A 21,961-nucleotide genomic window follows, 5' to 3' on the forward strand; every position below is an offset into this window, starting at 1 on the left:
TGTCTGAGTGGTGTGTCTGAGTGGTGTGTCTGAGTGGTGTGTCTGAGTGGTGTGTCTGAGTGGTGTGTCTGAGTGGTGTGTCTGAGTGGTGTGTCTGAGTGGTGTGTCTGAGTGCTGTGTCTGAGTGGTGTGTCTGAGTGGTGTGTCTGAGTGGTGTGTCTGAGTGGTGTGTCTGAGTGGTGTGTCTGAGTGGTGTGTCTGAGTGGTGTGTCTGAGTGGTGTGTCTGAGTGGTGTGTCTGAGTGTGGTGCGTCTGAGTGTGGTGTGTCTGAGTGTGGTGTCTGAGTGTGGTGTCTGAGTGTGGTGTCTGAGTGTGGTGTGTCTGAGTGGTGTGTCTGAGTGGTGTCTGAGTGTGGTGTCTGAGTGGTGTGTCTGAGTGTGGTGTCTGAGTGGTGTGTCTGAGTGGTGTGTCTGAGTGGTGTGTCTGAGTGTGGTGCGTCTGAGTGTGGTGTGTCTGAGTGTGGTGTGTCTGAGTGTGGTGTCTGAGTGGTGTCTGAGTGTGGTGTCTGTGTGGTGTGTCTGAGTGGTGTGTCTGAGTGGTGTGTCTGAGTGGTGTGTCTGAGTGGTGTGTCTGAGTGTGGTGCGTCTGAGTGTGGTGTGTCTGAGTGTGGTGTGTCTGAGTGGTGTCTGAGTGTGGTGTCTGTGTGGTGTGTCTGAGTGGTGTCTGAGTGTGGTGTCTGAGTGGTGTGTCTGAGTGGTGTGTCTGAGTGGTGTGTCTGAGTGTGGTGTCTGAGTGGTGTGTCTGAGTGTGGTGTCTGAGTGGTGTGTCTGAGTGGTGTATCTGAGTGGTGTCTGAGTGTGGTGTCTGAGTGTGGTGTGTCTGAGTGGTGTGTCTGAGTGGTGTGTCTGAGTGTGGTGTCTGAGTGTGGTGTCTGAGTGGTGTGTCTGTGTGGTGTGTCTGAGTGGTGTGTCTGAGTGTGGTGTCTGAGTGTGGTGTCTGAGTGGTGTCTGAGTGTGGTGTCTGAGTGGTGTGTCTGAGTGGTGTGTCTGAGTGGTGTGTCTGAGTGTGGTGTCTGAGTGGTGTGTCTGAGTGGTGTGTCTGAGTGGTGTGTCTGAGTGGTGTGTCTGAGTGGTGTGTCTGAGTGGTGTGTCTGAGTGGTGTGTCTGAGTGGTGTGTCTGAGTGTGGTGTCTGAGTGGTGTGTCTGAGTGTGGTGTCTGTGTGGTGTGTCTGAGTGGTGTCTGAGTGTGGTGTCTGAGTGGTGTGTCTGAGTGGTGTGTCTGAGTGGTGTGTCTGAGTGGTGTGTCTGAGTGGTGTGTCTGAGTGGTGTGTCTGAGTGTGGTGTCTGAGTGGTGTGTCTGAGTGGTGTGTCTGAGTGTGGTGTCTGAGTGGTGTCTGAGTGTGGTGTCTGAGTGGTGTGTCTGAGTGGTGTGTCTGAGTGGTGTGTCTGAGTGGTGTCTGAGTGGTGTGTCTGAGTGGTGTGTCTGAGTGGTGTCTGAGTGGTGTGTCTGAGTGGTGTGTCTGAGTGGTGTCTGAGTGGTGTGTCTGAGTGGTGTGTCTGAGTGGTGTCTGAGTGGTGTGTCTGAGTGGTGTGTCTGAGTGGTGTGTCTGAGTGGTGTGTCTGAGTGGTGCGTCTGAGTGGTGTCTGAGTGGTGTGTCTGAGTGGTGTGTCTGAGTGGTGTCTGAGTGGTGTGTCTGAGTGGTGTGTCTGAGTGGTGTGTCTGAGTGGTGTCTGAGTGGTGTGTCTGAGTGGTGTGTCTGAGTGGTGTCTGAGTGGTGTGTCTGAGTGGTGTGTCTGAGTGGTGTCTGAGTGGTGTGTCTGAGTGGTGTGTCTGAGTGGTGTGTCTGAGTGGTGTGTCTGAGTGGTGTGTCTGAGTGGTGTGTCTGAGTGGTGTGTCTGAGTGGTGTGTCTGAGTGGTGTGTCTGAGTGGTGTGTCTGAGTGGTGTGTCTGAGTGGTGTGTCTGAGTGGTGTGTCTGAGTGGTGTGTCTGAGTGGTGTGTCTGAGTGGTGTGTCTGAGTGGTGTATCTGAGTGGTGTGTCTGAGTGGTGTGTCTGAGTGGTGTGTCTGAGTGTGGTGTCTGAGTGGTGTGTCTGAGTGGTGTCTGAGTGGTGTGTCTGTGTGGTGTGTCTGAGTGGTGTGTCTGAGTGGTGTGTCTGAGTGGTGTGTCTGAGTGGTGTGTCTGAGTGGTGTGTCTGAGTGGTGTGTCTGAGTGGTGTGTCTGAGTGGTGTGTCTGAGTGGTGTGTCTGAGTGTGGTGTGTCTGAGTGGTGTGTCTGAGTGGTGTGAGAATGTCGAACATTCCTCAGAAAACAGCTCCCCTCCTTCCACCTGACTGTCAGAGGTCAACCCCCCTTCCACCTGACTGTCAGAAGACAGCTCCCCCTCTTCCACCTGACTGTCAGAGGTCAACCCCCCTCTTCCACCTGACTGTCAGAGGTCAACCCCCCTCTTCCACCTGACTGTCAGAGGTCAACCCCCCCTCTTCCACCTGACTGTCAGAGGTCAACCCCCCCTCATCCTTCTTTCTCCTGGAGTCTGTTTGGGGCTTTAAATGGACCTCAGCTGCTTCATGACCTGACACAGTGGGAGGCGAGCAGCGACAATCAGTTGGAGGAGACCACCATGCCCGAGTATCTGTTTGTTCCTGAGTGTTAAACGGTGTACAAGTGTAACCTAATGCGTTGTCTCTGAATATCTTATGTTCCTAGAGTCTGTCTGGCCGTCCGTTCCTGCTCCTCCTCCCCGGGGGACGTGCCAGACTCCTAGTACTGTACCTTGGTCTCTTCAGGGGTGGTGCTCCGCTCGGAGACGTGCTCTCTCGTCTTCCTCTTTCTGGAGGTGGATGGCTGGTTCTCTGCCGCGCCCGTGGTGCGTTATCTTCTCTCTTCAACGCCGCCTCAAGGAAGGCGCTGGTTTCACCGGCTTGGGAAGGATTCATCGCGTAACGTTTGGCTTCCATCCGGCTGCCGCGGCACATGAGGTTGGACAACGTTTCCCCGTCGGCATTCGGGAGGACGTTTTTAACCTGGAAGAACACAAACAAGACACAACGATAAAAGATGATATTTTAGTCATTGATGGTTTTCGGGTCAGTCGTTGGAGTAGGATCTTTTCATTTATATCCCCCCCCCCCCATCTGACTGACATGACTGAAGATGGAAGTCCGCAGGTCAGTGAAGGAAGGGCTTCCAGGCAGGCCCATCTCCTTCCACGCCTCCCTCAGGTAGACGGGCAGGTTCTTGATCTCAGTGTTGGTGGAATTGAAAAAGAAGTACTGGGCTTTCTTTCCCCCTGGCAGGCAGTGCTTGAATTTCAGGAAGTCTGAAAACCAAGAGTACTCCTCTTTGGTCAGCGACATCTGGATCCTGGTTTGCATTTGTTTTGCGTTTCCCACCTATTAGAAAATGGACAAAAAAAACAGGCATTAACGCTTTGGTGCCTGCAGTCGTTTCCAAAACCAACCAACCACGTTCAGGTGTACGGTTGGTTATAGACTTACGTTGATCAGACAGGTCCCAGACAGGCCACGTTCAGGGGTACGGTTGGTTAGAGACTTACGTTGATCAGACAGGTCCCAGACAGGCCCCGTTCAGGGGTACGGTTGGTTATAGACTTACGTTGATCAGACAGGTCCCAGACAGGCCCCGTTCAGGGGTACGGTTGGTTATAGACTTACGTTGATCAGACAGGTCCCAGACAGGCCACGTTCAGGGGTACGGTTGGATAGAGACTTACGTTGATCAGACAGGTCCCAGACAGGTCCCAGACAGGCCCCGTTCAGGGGTACGGTTGGTTATAGACTTACGTTGATCAGACAGGTCCCAGACAGGCCCCGTTCAGGGGTACGGTTGGTTATAGACTTACGTTGATCAGACAGGTTCCAGACAGGCCACGTTCAGGTGTACGGTTGGATATAGACTTACGTTGATCAGACAGGTCCCAGACAGGCCACGTTCAGGGGTACGGTTGGTTATAGACTTACGTTGATCAGACAGGTCCCAGACAGGCCCCGTTCAGGGGTACGGTTGGTTATAGACTTACGTTGATCAGACAGGTCCCAGACAGGCCACGTTCAGGGGTACGGTTGGATAGAGACTTACGTTGATCAGACAGGTCCCAGACAGGTCCCAGACAGGCCCCGTTCAGGGGTACGGTTGGTTATAGACTTACGTTGATCAGACAGGTCCCAGACAGGCCCCGTTCAGGGGTACGGTTGGTTATAGACTTACGTTGATCAGACAGGTCCCAGACAGGCCTCGTTCAGGGGTACGGTTGGTTATAGACTTACGTTGATCAGACAGGTCCCAGACAGGTCCCAGACAGGCCCCGTTCAGGGGTACGGTTGGTTATAGACTTACGTTGATCAGACAGGTTCCAGACAGGCCACGTTCAGGTGTACGGTTGGATATAGACTTACGTTGATCAGACAGGTCCCAGACAGGCCACGTTCAGGGGTACGGTTGGTTATAGACTTACGTTGATCAGACAGGTCCCAGACAGGCCCCGTTCAGGGGTACGGTTGGTTATAGACTTACGTTGATCAGACAGGTCCCAGACAGGCCTCGTTCAAGGGTACGGTTGGTTATAGACTTACGTTGATCAGACAGGTCCCAGACAGGCCACGTTCAGGGGTACGGTTGGTTATAGACTTACGTTGATCAGACAGGTCCCAGACAGGCCTCGTTCAAGGGTACGGTTGGTTATAGACTTACGTTGATCAGACAGGTCCCAGACAGGCCCCGTTCAGGGGTACGGTTGGTTAGAGACTTACGTTGATCAGACAGGTCCCAGACAGGCCACGTTCAGGGGTACGGTTGGTTAGAGACTTACGTTGATCAGACAGGTCCCAGACAGGTCCCAGACAGGCCACGTTCAGGGGTACGGTTGGTTATAGACTTACGTTGATCAGACAGGTCCCAGAGAGGCCCCGTTCAGGGGTACGGTTGGTTATAGACTTACGTTGATCAGACAGGTCCCAGACAGGCCCCGTTCAGGGGTACGGTTGGTTAGAGACTTACGTTGATCAGACAGGTCCCAGACAGGCCCCGTTCAGGGGTACGGTTGGATAGAGACTTACGTTGATCAGACAGGTCCCAGACAGGCCTCGTTCAGGGGTACGGTTGGTTATAGACTTACGTTGATCAGACAGGTCCCAGACAGGCCACGTTCAGGGGTACGGTTGGTTATAGACTTAATTTGATCAGACAGGTCCCAGACAGGTCCCAGACAGGTCCCAGACAGGCCACGTTCAGGGGTACGGTTGGTTATAGACTTACGTTGATCAGACAGGTCCCAGACAGGCCACGTTCAGGTGTACGGTTGGTTATAGACTTACGTTGATCAGACAGGTCCCAGACAGGCCTCGTTCAGGGGTACGGTTGGTTAGAGACTTACGTTGATCAGACAGGTCCCAGACAGGCAACGTTCAGGGGTACGGTTGGTTATAGACTTACGTTGATCAGACAGGTCCCAGACAGGTCCCAGACAGGTCCCAGACAGGCCACGTTCAGGGGTACGGTTGGTTATAGACTTACGTTGATCAGACAGGTCCCAGACAGGTCCCAGACAGGTCCCAGACAGGCCACGTTCAGGGGTACGGTTGGTTATAGACTTACGTTGATCAGACAGGTCCCAGACAGGCCACGTTCAGGTGTACGGTTGGTTATAGACTTACGTTGATCAGACAGGTCCCAGACAGGCCCCGTTCAGGGGTACGGTTGGTTATAGACTTACGTTGATCAGACAGGTCCCAGACAGGCCTCGTTCAGGGGTACGGTTGGTTAGAGACTTACGTTGATCAGACAGGTCCCAGACAGGCCTCGTTCAGGGGTACGGTTGGTTATAGACTTACGTTGATCAGACAGGTCCCAGACAGGCCACGTTCAGGGGTACGGTTGGTTATAGACTTACGTTGATCAGACAGGTCCCAGACAGGTCCCAGACAGGCCCCGTTCAGGGGTACGGTTGGTTAGAGACTTACGTTGATCAGACAGGTCCCAGACAGGCCACGTTCAGGGGTACGGTTGGTTAGAGACTTACGTTGATCAGACAGGTCCCAGACAGGCCCCGTTCAGGGGTACGGTTGGTTATAGACTTACGTTGATCAGACAGGTCCCAGACAGGCCACGTTCAGGGGTACGGTTGGTTAGAGACTTACGTTGATCAGACAGGTCCCAGACAGGCCCCGTTCAGGGGTACGGTTGGTTAGAGACTTACGTTGATCAGACAGGTCCCAGACAGGTCCCAGACAGGCCCCGTTCAGGGGTACGGTTGGTTAGAGACTTACGTTGATCAGACAGGTCCCAGACAGGCCCCGTTCAGGGGTACGGTTGGTTATAGACTTACGTTGATCAGACAGGTCCCAGACAGGCCTCGTTCAGGGGTACGGTTGGTTATAGACTTACGTTGATCAGACAGGTCCCAGACAGGCCACGTTCAGGGGTACGGTTGGTTAGAGACTTACGTTGATCAGACAGGTCCCAGACAGGCCCCGTTCAGGGGTACGGTTGGTTAGAGACTTACGTTGATCAGACAGGTCCCAGACAGGTCCCAGACAGGCCCCGTTCAGGGGTACGGTTGGTTAGAGACTTACGTTGATCAGACAGGTCCCAGACAGGCCCCGTTCAGGGTACGGTTGGTTATAGACTTACGTTGATCAGACAGGTCCCAGACAGGCCCCGTTCAGGGGTACGGTTGGTTATAGACTTACGTTGATCAGACAGGTCCCAGACAGGCCCCGTTCAGGGTTACGGTTGGTTATAGACTTACGTTGATCAGACAGGTCCCAGACAGGTCCCAGACAGGCCTCGTTCAGGGGTACGGTTGGTTAGAGACTTACGTTGATCAGACAGGTCCCAGACAGGCCACGTTCAGGGGTACGGTTGGTTATAGACTTACGTTGATCAGACAGGTCCCAGACAGGCCCCGTTCAGGGTACGGTTGGTTATAGACTTACGTTGATCAGACAGGTCCCAGACAGGCCACGTTCAGGGGTACGGTTGGTTATAGACTTACGTTGATCAGACAGGTCCCAGACAGGCCACGTTCAGGGGTACGGTTGGTTATAGACTTACGTTGATCAGACAGGTCCCAGACAGGCCCCGTTCAGGGGTACGGTTGGTTAGAGACTTACGTTGATCAGACAGGTCCCAGACAGGCCACGTTCAGGGGTACGGTTGGTTATAGACTTACGTTGATCAGACAGGTCCCAGACAGGCCCCAGACAGGCCCCGTTCAGGGGTACGGTTATAGACTTACGTTGATCAGACAGGTCCCAGACAGGCCACGTTCAGGTGTACGGTTGGTTATAGACTTACGTTGATCAGACAGGCCCCGTTCAGGGGTACGGTTGGTTAGAGACTTACGTTGATCAGACAGGTCCCAGAGAGGCCACGCTGGACCTCCTCTACCTCCTTCACCATCATGTTTCTATAAAGGCCCGGGCTGTGGCCGTACATGGAGGTGAAATAGGCACACAGGAATCCGTAAAACCGGTTCTGGTTCCTCTGTGTCATTGTTTCTTCCAAGGTTTCTGTGGGAACATGAGAATAAAAACAGGATAACTTACATAATGTCCTGTAAACATCTATAATAATAACAGACAGCTTCCATAATGTCCTGTGAACATCTATGATAATAACAGACAGCTTCCATAATGTCCTGTAAACATCTATAATAATAACAGACAGCTTCCATAATGTCCTGTGAACATCTCTGACATCTATAATAATAACAGACAGCTTCCATAATGTCCTGTGAACATCTCTGACATCTATAATAATAACAGACAGCTTCCATAATGTTCTGTGAACATCTATAATAATAACAGACAGCTTCCATAATGTCCTGTAAACATCTATAATAATAACAGACAGCTTCCATAATGTCCTGTGAACATCTATAATAATAACAGACAGCTTCCATAATGTCCTGTGAACATCTATAATAATAACAGACAGCTTCCATAATGTCCTGTGAACATCTCTGACATCTATAATAATAACAGACAGCTTCCATAACGTCCTGTAAACATCTCTGACATCTATAATAATAACAGACAGCTTCCATAATGTCCTGTGAACATCTATAATAATAACAGACAGCTTCCATAATGTCCTGTGAACATCTATAATAATAACAGACAGCTTCCATAATGTCCTGTAAACATCTATAATAATAACAGACAGCTTCCCATAATGTCCTGTGAACATCTATAATAATAACAGACAGCTTCCATAATGTCCTGCTTCCATAATGTCCTGTGAAACATCTATAATAATAACAGATCATAATGTCCTGTGGACATCTATAATAATAACAGTCAGCTTCCATAATGTCCTGTGAACATCTATAATAATAACAGACAGCTTCCATAATGTCCTGTGAACATCTCTGACATCTATAATAATAACAGACAGCTTCCATAATGTCCTGTGAACATCTATAATAATAACAGACAGCTTCCATAATGTCCTGTGAACATCTATAATAATAACAGACAGCTTCCATAATGTCCTGTGAACATCTATAATAATAACAGACAGCTTCCATAATGTCCTGTGAACATCTATAATAATAACAGACAGCTTCCATAATGTCCTGTGAACATCTATAATAATAACAGACAGCTTCCATAATGTCCTGTGAACATCTATAATAATAACAGACAGCTTCCCATAATGTCCTGTAAACATCTATAATAATAACAGACAGCTTCCATAATGTCCTGTAAACATCTATAATAATAACAGACAGCTTCCATAATGTCCTGTAAACATCTATAATAATAACAGACAGCTTCCATAATGTCCTGTGAACATCTATAATAATAACAGACAGCTTCCATAATGTCCTGTAAACATCTATAATAATAACAGACAGCTTCCATAATAATAACAGACAGCTTCCATAATGTCCTGTGAACATCTATAATAATAACAGACAGCTTCCATAATGTCCTGTGAACATCTATAATAATAACAGACAGCTTCCATAATGTCCTGTGAACATCTATAATAATAACAGACAGCTTCCATAATGTCCTGTGAACATCTCTGACGTCTAGAAGAGTGGAGTAACAGTGACATCCCAGATTGAGGAAAAACTTACTCAGCACTTGGGGGATCTTGTCCTTGGCAAGAGACTGGCACTCCAGCAGGCTCTTTGTAGACACCCCCTTGCCTTCCTTGTTCGAGGTGGCTCCTTTCACGGACTTGTTGATCTCCTTCATTGCCCTGTTGATCTCCTTCCAGTGGTTCTTGGTCAGCCGGCAGCCAGGCGGAGGGGTCTCCTCGGAGTATTGGAGAAATGCACCAATAGTCGAGGTGTAGTGGTTGACCGTGGCGACGGCCTTGTTCTGCTGAAGGGTCTGAAACCATCTAAAACACACACACACACACACACACACACACACACACACACACACACACACACACACACACACACACACACACACACACACACACACACACAGCCACACACACAGCCACACACACAGCACACACACACACACACACACACACACACACACACACACACACACACACACACACACACACACACACACACAGACAGACACAGACAGACACACACAGACACAGACACACACACACACACAACATCCATTAGTGTGTTGTTAATGACCGCTGATGAGACTAAAGAGAAAGACAGATCTCTGCTCACCTCCTCATGTTGTCCTGGTCTGCCAGGAAAGTGAGAGTGGATGGATATTTCTCATCCTTCGCCATGAACTTCAAAAATTGCTGCACCCTCTTGAGCTTCGTGGCACAATTTTGCTTCAGCTTACTGTTTGGACTGGGGCCTTCACAGATCTTCCTGAACCCCTCTATAAACACACCTAATCAAAGACACATAACATTTTAGACTGGGGCCTTCACAGGTCTTCCTGAACCCCTCTATAAACACACCTAATCAAAGACACATAACATTTAGGACTGGGGCCTTCACAGATCTTCCTGAACCCCTCTATAAACACACCTAATCAAAGACACATAACATTTTAGACTGGGGCCTTCACAGGTCTTCCTGAACCCCTCTATAAACACACCTAATCAAAGACACATAACATTTAGGACTGGGGCCTTCACAGATCTTCCTGAACCCCTCTATAAACACACCTAATCAAAGACACATAACATTTAGGACTGGGGCCTTCACAGGTCTTCCTGAACCCCTCTATAAACACACCTAATCAAAGACACAACATTTAGGACTTAAGACAGATCTCACAACATAATTCAGACAGGCAGTTTTTCTAATATGTTTCAAACACAAATCATTTGAAGACAAAGAAGCATTTGATTCTATTCCCTCAGATGAATCAAATCAGACTTGAATAGTCACCTGCACAGTCAGGACAGACAAATAGGATGGGGCCGTGGACTCCATGTGAACTCAGGGTGGGGTCTGGGGCAGAGTGAAGCAGGCCAGACACAGCGGAGGACAGGCCAGTGGACTCAATGTGAACTCAGGGTGGGGTCTGGGGCGGAGTGAAGCAGGCCAGACACAGCGGAGGACGGGGCAGTGGACTCAATGTGAACTCAGGGTGGGGTCTGGGGCAGAGTGAAGCAGGCCAGACACAGCGGAGGACGGGTGGGGTCTGGGGCAGAGTGAAGCAGGCCAGACACAGCGGAGGACGGGTGGGGTCTGGGGCAGAGTGAAGCAGGCCAGACACAGCGGAGGACGGGGCCGTGGACTCAATGTGAACTCAGGGTGGGGTCTGGGGCGGAGTGAAGCAGGCCAGACACAGCGGAGGACAGGCCAGTGGACTCAATGTGAACTCAGGGTGGGGTCTGGGGCGGAGTGAAGCAGGCCAGACACAGCGGAGGACGGGGCCGTGGACTCAATGTGAACTCAGGGTGGGGTCTGGGGCAGAGTGAAGCAGGCCAGACACAGCGGAGGACGGGGCCGTGGACTCAATGTGAACTCAGGGTGGGGTCTGGGGCGGAGTGAAGCAGGCCAGACACAGCGGAGGACGGGGCCGTGGACTCAATGTGAACTCAGGGTGGGGTCTGGGGCAGAGTGAAGCAGGCCAGACACAGCGGAGGACGGGGCCGTGGACTCAATGTGAACTCAGGGTGGGGTCTGGGGCAGAGTGAAGCAGGCCAGACACAGCGGAGGACGGGGCCTTGGACTCAATGTGAACTCAGGGTGGGGTCTGGGGCGGAGTGAAGCAGGCCAGACACAGCGGAGGAAGGGGCCGTGGACTCAATGTGAACTCAGGGTGGGGTCTGGGGCAGAGTGAAGCAGGCCAGACACAGCGGAGGAAGGGGCCGTGGACTCAATGTGAACTCAGGGTGGGGTCTGGGGCAGAGTGAAGCAGGCCAGACACAGCGGAGGACGGGGCCGTGGACTCAATGTGAACTCAGGGTGGGGTCTGGGGCAGAGTGAAGCAGGCCAGACACAGCGGAGGACGGGGCAGTGGACTCAATGTGAACTCAGGGTGGGGTCTGGGGCAGAGTGAAGCAGGCCAGACACAGCGGAGGACGGGGCAGTGGACTCAATGTGAACTCAGGGTGGGGTCTGGGGCAGAGTGAAGCAGGCCAGACACAGCGGAGGACGGGGCAGTGGACTCAATGTGAACTCAGGGTGGGGTCTGGGGCAGAGTGAAGCAGGCCAGACACAGCGGAGGACAGGCCAGTGGACTCAATGTGAACTCAGGGTGGGGTCTGGGGCAGATTGAAGCAGGCAAGACACAGCGGAGGACAGGCCAGTGGACTCAATGTGAACTCAGGGTGGGGTCTGGGGCAGAGTGAAGCAGGCCAGACACAGCGGAGGACGGGGCCGTGGACTCAATGTGAACTCAGGGTGGGGTCTGGGGCAGAGTGAAGCAGGCCAGACACAGCGGAGGACAGGCCAGTGGACTCAATGTGAACTCAGGGTGGGGTCTGGGGCAGAGTGAAGCAGGCCAGACACAGCGGAGGACGGGGCCGTGGACTCAATGTGAACTCAGGGTGGGGTCTGGGGCAGAGTGAAGCAGGCCAGACACAGCGGAGGACGGGCCAGTGGACTCAATGTGAACTCAGGGTGGGGTCTGGGGCAGAGTGAAGCAGGCCAGACACAGCGGAGGACGGGGCAGTGGACTCAATGTGAACTCAGGGTAGGGTCTGGGGCGGAGTGAAGCAGGCCAGACACAGCGGAGGACAGGCCAGTGGACTCAATGTGAACTCAGGGTGGGGTCTGGGGCAGAGTGAAGCAGGCCAGACACAGCGGAGGACAGGGCAGTGGACTCAATGTGAACTCAGGGTGGGGTCTGGGGCAGAGTGAAGCAGGCCAGACACAGCGGAGGACAGGCCAGTGGACTCAATGTGAACTCAGGGTGGGGTCTGGGGCGGAGTGAAGCAGGCCAGACACAGCGGAGGACGGGGCAGTGGACTCAATGTGAACTCAGGGTGGGGTCTGGGGCAGAGTGAAGCAGGCCAGACACAGCGGAGGACGGGTGGGGTCTGGGGCAGAGTGAAGCAGGCCAGACACAGCGGAGGACAGGCCAGTGGACTCAATGTGAACTCAGGATGGGGTCTGGGGCGGAGTGAAGCAGGCCAGACACAGCGGAGGAAGGGGCCGTGGACTCAATGTGAACTCAGGGTGGGGTCTGGGGCAGAGTGAAGCAGGCCAGACACAGCGGAGGACGGGGCCGTGGACTCAATGTGAACTCAGGGTGGGGTCTGGGGCAGAGTGAAGCAGGCCAGACACAGCGGAGGACGGGGCAGTGGACTCAATGTGAACTCAGGGTGGGGTCTGGGGCAGAGTGAAGCAGGCCAGACACAGCGGAGGACGGGGCAGTGGACTCAATGTGAACTCAGGGTGGGGTCTGGGGCAGAGTGAAGCAGGCCAGACACAGCGGAGGACGGGGCAGTGGACTCAATGTGAACTCAGGGTGGGGTCTGGGGCAGAGTGAAGCAGGCCAGACACAGCGGAGGACAGGCCAGTGGACTCAATGTGAACTCAGGGTGGGGTCTGGGGCAGATTGAAGCAGGCAAGACACAGCGGAGGACAGGCCAGTGGACTCAATGTGAACTCAGGGTGGGGTCTGGGGCAGAGTGAAGCAGGCCAGACACAGCGGAGGACGGGGCCGTGGACTCAATGTGAACTCAGGGTGGGGTCTGGGGCAGAGTGAAGCAGGCCAGACACAGCGGAGGACAGGCCAGTGGACTCAATGTGAACTCAGGGTGGGGTCTGGGGCAGAGTGAAGCAGGCCAGACACAGCGGAGGACAGGCCAGTGGACTCAATGTGAACTCAGGGTGGGGTCTGGGGCAGAGTGAAGCAGGCCAGACACAGCGGAGGACGGGGCCGTGGACTCAATGTGAACTCAGGGTGGGGTCTGGGGCAGAGTGAAGCAGGCCAGACACAGCGGAGGACGGGCCAGTGGACTCAATGTGAACTCAGGGTGGGGTCTGGGGCAGAGTGAAGCAGGCCAGACACAGCGGAGGACGGGGCAGTGGACTCAATGTGAACTCAGGGTGGGGTCTGGGGCGGAGTGAAGCAGGCCAGACACAGCGGAGGACAGGCCAGTGGACTCAATGTGAACTCAGGGTGGGGTCTGGGGCAGAGTGAAGCAGGCCAGACACAGCGGAGGACAGGGCAGTGGACTCAATGTGAACTCAGGGTGGGGTCTGGGGCAGAGTGAATCAGGCCAGACACAGCGGAGGACAGGTCAGTGGACTCAATGTGAACTCAGGGTGGGGTCTGGGGCAGAGTGAAACAGGCCAGACACAGCGGAGGACAGGCCAGTGGACTCAATGTGAACTCAGGGTGGGGTCTTGGGCAGAGTGAAGCAGGCCAGACACAGCGGAGGACAGGCCAGTGGACTCAATGTGAACTCAGGGTGGGGTCTGGGGCAGATTGAAGCAGGCCAGACACAGCGGAGGACAGGCCAGTGGACTCAATGTGAACTCAGGGTGGGGTCTGGGGCGGAGTGAAGCAGGCCAGACACAGCGGAGGACGGGGCCGTGGACTCAATGTGAACTCAGGGTGGGGTCTGGGGCAGAGTGAAGCAGGCCAGACACAGCGGAGGACAGGCCAGTGGACTCAATGTGAACTCAGGGTGGGGTCTGGGGCAGAGTGAAGCTGGCCAGACACAGCGGAGGACGGGGCCGTGGACTCAATGTGAACTCAGGGTGGGGTCTGGGGCAGAGTGAAGCAGGCCAGACACAGCGGAGGACGGGCCAGAGGACTCAATGTGAACTCAGGGTGGGGTCTGGGGCAGAGTGAAGCAGGCCAGACACAGCGGAGGACAGGGCAGTGGACTCAATGTGAACTCAGGGTGGGGTCTGGGGCGGAGTGAAGCAGGCCAGACACAGCGGAGGACGGGGCCGTGGACTCAATGTGAACTCAGGGTGGGGTCTGGGGCAGAGTGAAGCAGGCCAGACACAGCGGAGGACGGGGCAGTGGACTCAATGTGAACTCAGGGTGGGGTCTGGGGCAGAGTGAAGCAGGCCAGACACAGCGGAGGACAGGGCAGTGGACTCAATGTGAACTCAGGGTGGGGTCTGGGGCGGAGTGAAGCAGGCCAGACACAGCGGAGGACGGGGCCGTGGACTCAATGTGAACTCAGGGTGGGGTCTGGGGCAGAGTGAAGCAGGCCAGACACAGCGGAGGACAGGCCAGTGGACTCAATGTGAACTCAGGGTGGGGTCTGGGGCAGAGTGAAGCAGGCCAGACACAGCGGAGGACAGGCCAGTGGACTCAATGTGAACTCAGGGTGGGGTCTGGGGCAGAGTGAAGCAGGCCAGACACAGCGGAGGACAGGCCAGTGGACTCAATGTGAACTCAGGGTGGGGTCTGGGGCAGAGTGAAGCAGGCCAGACACAGCGGAGGACAGGCCAGTGGACTCAATGTGAACTCAGGGTGGGGTCTGGGGCAGAGTGAAACAGGCCAGACACAGCGGAGGACAGGCCAGTGGACTCAATGTGAACTCAGGGTGGGGTCTGGGGCAGAGTGAATCAGGCCAGACAAGGCGGAGGACGGGCCGTGGACTCAATGTGAACTCAGGGTGGGGTCTGGGGCAGAGTGAAGCAGGCCAGACACAGCGGAGGACGGGGCCTTGGACTCAATGTGAACTCAGGGTGGGGTCTGGGGCGGAGTGAAGCAGGCCAGACACAGCGAAGGACGGGCCGTGGACTCAATGTGAACTCAGGGTGGGGTCTGGGGCAGAGTGAAGCAGGCCAGACACAGCGGAGGACGGGGCCTTGGACTCAATGTGAACTCAGGGTGGGGTCTGGGGCAGAGTGAAGCAGGCCAGACACAGCGGAGGATGGGGCAGTGGACTCAATGTGAACTCAGGGTGGGGTCTGGGGCAGAGTGAAGCAGGCCAGACACAGCGGAGGACGGGGCAGTGGACTCAATGTGAACTCAGGGTGGGGTCTGGGGCAGAGTGAAGCAGGCCAGACACAGCGGAGGACAGGTGGGGTCTGGGGCAGAGTGAAGCAGGCCAGACACAGCGATGGATGGGTGGGGTCTGGGAAGCAGGCCAGACACAGCGGAGGACGGGTGGGGTCTGGGGCAGAGTGAAGCAGGCCAGCCGCATTGGAGGACGGGTGTGGTCTGGGGCAGAGTGAAGCAGGCCAGACACAGCGATGGACGGGTGGGGTTTGGGAAGCAGGCCAGACACAGCGGAGGACGGGTGGGGTCTGGGGCAGAGTGAAGCAGGCCAGCCGCATTGGAGGACGGGTGTGGTCTGGGGCAGAGTGAAGCAGGCCAGACACAGCGATGGACGGGTGGGGTTTGGGAAGCAGGCCAGACACAGCGGAGGACGGGCCCTACACAAGTGACCCTAAAGTTACAGGACCTTCACACCGCTTAATTTTTTCCACTTATTGTCGCGTCACAGCTTGAATTAAACAAGAATTAAACCTGTTTGTCACTGGCCTTCACACGATACCCCATAATGTCAACTTGGAATTACGTTTTTCATATTTTGTTTTTACAAATGAATTAAAAATGAAAAGCTGAAATGTGATGAGTCAATAAGTTTTCAAACCCTTATGTTATGCTACGCCGAGGAATAAAAATGCACTTACGTTTATTTAACCCTTCTTTCACCAGGTATAAGATAAGTAGCATGGACTCACTGTGTGTTTAATAATAGTGTTTAAAATTATTTTTGAATGACAACCTCATCTCTGTACCTCACACATACAATCATCTGTAATGTCCCTCAGTCGAGCAGTGCATTTCAAACACATATTCAACCACAAAGACCAGGGAGGTTTTTCCACTGCCTCGTAAAGAAGGGCACCTATTGGTAGATGGGTAAAAAAAAAAAATGTGAGTACCACTCCTCCATATTTTCAAGCAGAGTGGTGGCTAAGTCATGTTATGGGTATGCTTGTCATTGTTAAGGACTCGAGAGATTTTCAGGATAAAAAATAAATAGAATGGAACTAAGCACAGGCAACACAATCCTAGAGGAAAACCTGGTTCAGTCTGCTTTCCACCAGACACTGGGAGATGAATTCACCTTTCAGCAGGACAATTACCTAAAACACCAGGCCAGATCTACACTGGAGTTGCTTATCAAGAAGACAGTGAATGTTCCTGAGCGGCCAAGTTGACAGTTTTGGGGTCTGAATACTTTCTGAAGGCACCATAACTGTGATTAGCTGGACCCTTTTCTACAACGTGACTTTCTGAAGGCCCTGTGGATAATGTACTGGTAATGTACTCCATAACGGTAATTAGCTGGACCCTTTTCTACAACGTGAACACAAAAAACAGTGAGGCAAAACAAAAAGCCTTTAGGCTATTCAAATACAAAATACTATTTAAAGCCAGTACTTACTCAGAGCAGAGCCCGGGAAGGGAGTTTGGCTGCTAGATCCGGGCGCCGTGGCCTCCTCTGCTTGGGCTCCTGAACCCACGACTTGGTCCTGCTGTATCTCCTCTTGTTCTGTGTCTGACGCAGGACGAGACGGCTCGGTCTGAAACCTGGACCTCTTCGCTGACCTCGCCTTCCCCGACCTCGCCTTCCCCGACCTCGTCCTGACACTCGTCTTCTTCTGCCTTTTCAGTAGCTGAAACATCTTCCTCGCTCTATTCAGTTCTGAGGTCAGCTTCAGGTTGTCCTCTCTAACGGATTGGATGGCCGCACTTCTCTTGGTCAGGGCCTCATCGCGCTCTTGCAAAGCTTTCCGTAGCCTCAGGATGGGCGCTTGGCAGTGGCAGGAATAATCTCCGCAGCTCACGTCCTTCTCCTCCTCTTCCAAAGGAGACAGCAGTGAATCTAAAGAGCCGTCCTCCTCTTCCTGCTTTGTTTCCCACTCCACAATATCCAAATGGGTGGTGAGCGGGACGACAGGGTTGGACGCCCTCAACGTGGCCAGCCGCTCCATGGTCAGCCGTCTCCTGAGTTCTTCTAAAGCCCGCCTCCTCTGCGATCTGTTGAGCTCTGTGTGCGACTCCATGTGCCGGTCCAGCCGGCTGGCATGGGTGGAGCATCCTGTCACTGGGCACGGCTCCTGCCTGATATTGACACGGCCCGACTGCCAATTACAAAGGAGGATCCTCTCCTCCGTGTTCCTCACATTGTGCGTGTGCCTCAGGTGCTGACTGAAGCCGACCACAACCTTAGGGCAAAGCGGACAGGAACGCATTGCAGAGCGCACCGGAGTTCTCTCTAGTATGAAAAAAAAAAAAGTCAAAAGAACATTTAAAAAATTTTAAAAAACACCACACAATCAGTGATCCAACAAGTAGAATGCTCCAGGCTGAATAGTTGTTGCTTAGAAACAACACCTGAGACCACACCTTCTCACTCAAGAACATCTTTAACCCCGCATTCCACTCCGGCCACTAAAACACTCCTCCTCTCCACTAAAACACTCCTCCTCCCACTAAAACACTCCTCCTCTCCACTAAAACACTCCTCCTCTCCACTAAAACACTCCTCCTCTCCACTAAAACACTCCTCCTCTCCACTAAAACACTCCTCCTCTCCACTAAAACACTCCTCCTCTCTACTAAAACACTCCTCCTCCCCACTAAAACACTCCTCCTCCCCACTAAAACACTCCTCCTTCCCACTAAAACACTCCTCCTCTCCACTAAAACACTCCTCCTCTCCACTAAAACACTCCTCCTCTCCACTAAAACACTCCTCCTCTCCACTAAAACACTCCTCCTCCCACTAAAACACTCCTCTCACTAAAACACTCCTATGCCCCAACAAAAACACTCCTCCTCCCACTAAAACACTCCTCCTCCCACTAAAACACTCCTCCTCCCACTAAAACACTCCTCCTCCCACTAAAACACTCCTCCTCTCACTAAAACACTCCTCCTCTCCACTAAAACACTCCTCCTCTCACTAAAACACTCCTCCTCCCACTAAAACACTCCTATGCCCCAACAAAAACACTCCTCCTCCCACTAAAACACTCCTCCTCCCACTAAAACACTCCTCCCCACTAAAACACTCCTCCTCCCACTAAAACACTCCTCCTCCCACTAAAACACTCCTCCTCCCACTAAAACACTCCTCCTCTCCATTAAAACACTCCTCCTCTCCATTAAAACACTCCTCCTCTGTTGTCAGCCTGGAGTTGAATCTATTCTAGTTCCAGAACTGTTTTAAAACACTCCTCCTCTGTTGTCAGCCTGGAGTTGAATCTATTCTAGTTCCAGAACTGTTTTAAAACACTACTCCTCTGTTGTCAGCCTGGAGTTGAATCTATTCTAGTTCCAGAACTGTTTTAAAACATACTGGAGTTACTCAGGTCTGCTCCTCTTACACCAACGTACCAGTTATCTCTCCCTCCTCCTCCTTCACTCCAAACACTGCATCCTATAAATCAAATCACATGTTATTGGTCACATACAGGTGTTCAGCAGATGTTATTGGTCACATTCACGTGTTCAGCAGATGTTGGGGCGGCAGGGTAGCCTAGTGGTTAGAGCGTTGGACTCATAACCGGAAGGTTGCAAGTTCAAACCCCCGAGCTGACAAGGTACAAATCTGTCGTTCTGCCCCTGAACAGGCAGTTAACCCACTGTTCCCAGGCCGTCATTGAAAATAAGAATTTGTTCTTAACTGACTTGCCTGGTTAAATAAAGGTTAAAAAAAAAAAAAAGTTATAAAAAAAAATGTTATTGCGGGTCTAGCTCTGACAGTGCAGTAATATCTAACAAGTAATATCTAACAATACACACAATCTAAAGGAATGGAATTAAGAATATATAAATATTTGGACGAGTGATGTCAGAGCAGCATAGACTGAGATACAGTAGAATAGGGTATATACAGTATATACATATACATATGAGATGAGTAATGCCAGATGTGTAGACATTATTAAAGTGACTAGTGATCCATTCCTTAAAGTGGCCAGTGATTCCTAGTCTATGCCTATAGGGCAGCAGCCTCTAATGTGCTAGTGATGGCTATTGAACAGTCCAACGGCCTTGAGATAGAAGCTGTATTTCAGTCTCCCAGCTTTGATGCACATGTACTGACCTCGCGTTCTGGATGATAGCGGGGTGAACAGACAGTGTCTCGGGTGGCTGTTGTCCTTGGTGATATTTTTGGCCTTCCTGTGACATCGGGTGGTGTAGGTGTCCTGGAGGGCAGGTAGTTTGCCCCCGGTGAAGCGTTGGGCAGACCGCGCCACCCTCTGGCAGTTGTGGGCGGTGCCGTTGCCGTACCAAGCTGTGATACAGCTGGACAGGATGCTCTCAATGGTGCATCCACTTCCTCTTCCTCCTCAGTAACCTCCTCCTCCTCTGTCACTCTGAACTCCTCTTCCTCTTCAGTAACATCCTCCTCCTCCTCTGTCTCTCTGAACTCCACTTCCTCTTCCTCCTCAGTAACATCCTCCTCCTCCTCCTTTATCACTCTGAACTCGTCTTCCTCTTCTTTCACTGTAACTTCCATCTCCTCTTCTTTTACCGCAACATGCTCCTCTTCCACTCTGAACTCGTATTCCTCTTCTTTAACTGAAACGTCTTTCTCTTCCTCTTTCACGGCAACAGTCTCACCCTCTACCTGTTTTTGTATTGTAACAGCCTCCTCTTCCTCCTCCTCTTTCACGACATGGTTCAGCCACAGACCCTCTTTCTCCGTCCAGCAGACATCCTCCTCGTCTTTAACAGGAGGAGAGAAGTTTAGTGAGCTCATGTTCGGGGATGTTAGCTAACTACCTGGTGAAATAAATAAAATAGCGAGTTAACATGTGCGACTAGCCTAGTGCTAGGCTACTTTAGCTATTCAGCTTGCTGATTAGTATCGTACATATTAAATTAAATGGAGGGGGGGTAACTATCTATACGACCGAAATTTGTTTTGAAACACAGTGAATAATATACACTGAAAGCGTCTCAAGAGCTCTAATGTTTCGGTTCTGTTTCGGCAAGAAAACTCCCGAGGTGTCTGACTGGCTGTTGTTGATGACGGCGGAGAAACACCTCGTCCACTAGATTATACGTCACAGACGCACATCCGCTATCTCTGCTGCTGACTGGAGTGGGGAAAACGCAGTTTAGGAAAGACAAAGCTGGAATGGCACTTTTTTTTGGTCGCAACAACTAAATTCACATAGAAATATGTGTTATATATATGTCATTCTCATTGAAAGCTAGTCTAAAAAGAGGTAAATCTGTTCTGTTTCTATTTCTACGTTGGTGGATGGGCATCGTCCTCTGGTTCCAAAGGGCTACATATTTTAATACAGAAATAGGAAGTTGTTTTTCACAAGTATTTCACTACAACCGCAAAAACATTGTCACCAGTGCTGTTTGTCGTCCTGGTAACACAGTCAGTCTTTTTGATTCGACGACCGGAGTTGGAATCGCAGACAGCATCATGATTAATAAAATCTCATTCTAACCAAATAATGGGACGTGCTCATTATAAATACATTGTGATTTAGTTTCGGTATCAGACTAACTTTTGTGTTGTGATTTTGTTTGCAGAGCGTACCGGCTGGCAGTTTATCCGAGAAGGGGGTATACGGCGCGTCATCCCTGCGTATCGTCTCATCTCAATACCCATAATCAAAGGAATTTTTAACATAGTGGGTTTGAGTTTGAATAAAAAACAGTTAATTTAGTAAATCTAGCCTGCTGTATTTTTTTCAAGACATAGACCTAATGCCTGCGCCTTATGTAAAAAATAGTATTAGTTAGCTTGTCTACTATAACAACAGGTTCAAGCTTTGGAGACCAAACTACTTTCAACGCGCACTAATCCCGTGTCTCTGTCGCTTAGAGTAGTGACTTCAACTAACTTTGGCTGCCATCTAGTGGAAATGAATGGTACCTACACTGGACAGCTCGTTGTCAAAGTCGGCTTTTAATAATCTTTGCCATTGAGCAGATGCCTTTTATCCAAAGCGAACTGACTACATGGTTGTGGAAACAGATCCTCCTAGAAACAGGATTAGAATGTTGATCTCATGGATGATCAGTCCTTGCCTCTTATTGGTCAGTCCTTGCCTCTTATTGGTCAGTCCTTGCCTCTTATTGGTCAGTCCTTGCCTCTTATTGGTCAGTCCTTGCCTCTATTGGTCAGTCCTTGCCTCTATTGGTCAGTCCTTGCCTCTTATTGGTCAGTCCTTGCCTCTTATTGGTCAGTCCTTGCCTCTTATTGGTCAGTCCTTGCCTCTATTGGTCAGTCCTTGCCTCTATTGGTCAGTCCTTGCCTCTATTGGTCAGTCCTTGCCTCTTATTGGTCAGTCCTTGCCTCTATTGGTCAGTCCTTGCCTCTATTGGTCAGTCCTTGCCTCTATTGGTCAGTCCTTGTGTAACAGTATAATTTAAAACCGTCCCCTCGCCCATACCCGGGCACGACCTTCTGCACACATCAACAACAGCCACCTTCGAAGCATCGTTACCCAACGCTCCACAAACGCCACGGTCCATGCAGAGCAAGGGGAACCACTACTTCAAGGTCTCAGAGCAAGTGACGTCACCGATTGAAACACTATTTAGCGCACACCGCAAACTAAGCTAGCCGTTTCACATCCGTTACACTTGCCTCTATAGCTCTGTCTATGAATTTGAGAGTGATTAT

The 21,961-nt window shown here is 51.7% G+C and overlaps 1 protein-coding gene across 1 annotated transcript; it reads right to left on the reverse strand.

The window, feature by feature from the left end:
• Positions 1–1,875: 1,875 nt before the first annotated feature.
• Positions 1,876–20,339, reverse strand: LOC135530411 (uncharacterized). Its single transcript, XM_064958747.1, has 8 exons — positions 19,409–20,339; positions 18,697–18,739; positions 16,739–17,572; positions 9,621–9,795; positions 9,048–9,316; positions 7,304–7,470; positions 3,085–3,333; positions 1,876–2,964 (listed from the first exon to the last, which is right to left on the reverse strand). The coding sequence occupies exons 1-8, from the start codon at positions 20,066–20,068 to the stop codon at positions 2,644–2,646; spliced, it is 2,718 nt and encodes a 905-aa protein (XP_064814819.1). The 5' UTR covers positions 20,069–20,339; the 3' UTR covers positions 1,876–2,643.
• Between the last annotated feature and the right edge of the window lie 1,622 nt (positions 20,340–21,961).

This window comes from Oncorhynchus masou, chromosome 5 (assembly GCF_036934945.1).
Source record: "Oncorhynchus masou masou isolate Uvic2021 chromosome 5, UVic_Omas_1.1, whole genome shotgun sequence".
In the NCBI taxonomy this organism is placed as follows: domain Eukaryota; kingdom Metazoa; phylum Chordata; class Actinopteri; order Salmoniformes; family Salmonidae; genus Oncorhynchus; species Oncorhynchus masou.

Bases quoted from the DNA above. Each gene is read 5' to 3' on its own strand.
- LOC135530411 (XM_064958747.1), bottom strand. From the start codon at position 20,068: ATGAGCTCACTAAACTTCTCTCCTCCTGTTAAAGACGAGGAGGATGTC. The intron at 17,573-18,696 runs GTACGTTGGTGT...TTTTCATACTAG, and splicing joins GGAGGAGGGAGAGATAACTG to AGAGAACTCCGGTGCGCTCT. The intron at 3,334-7,303 runs GTAAGTCTCTAA...ATTTTCTAATAG, and splicing joins CTGGGACCTGTCTGATCAAC to GTGGGAAACGCAAAACAAAT.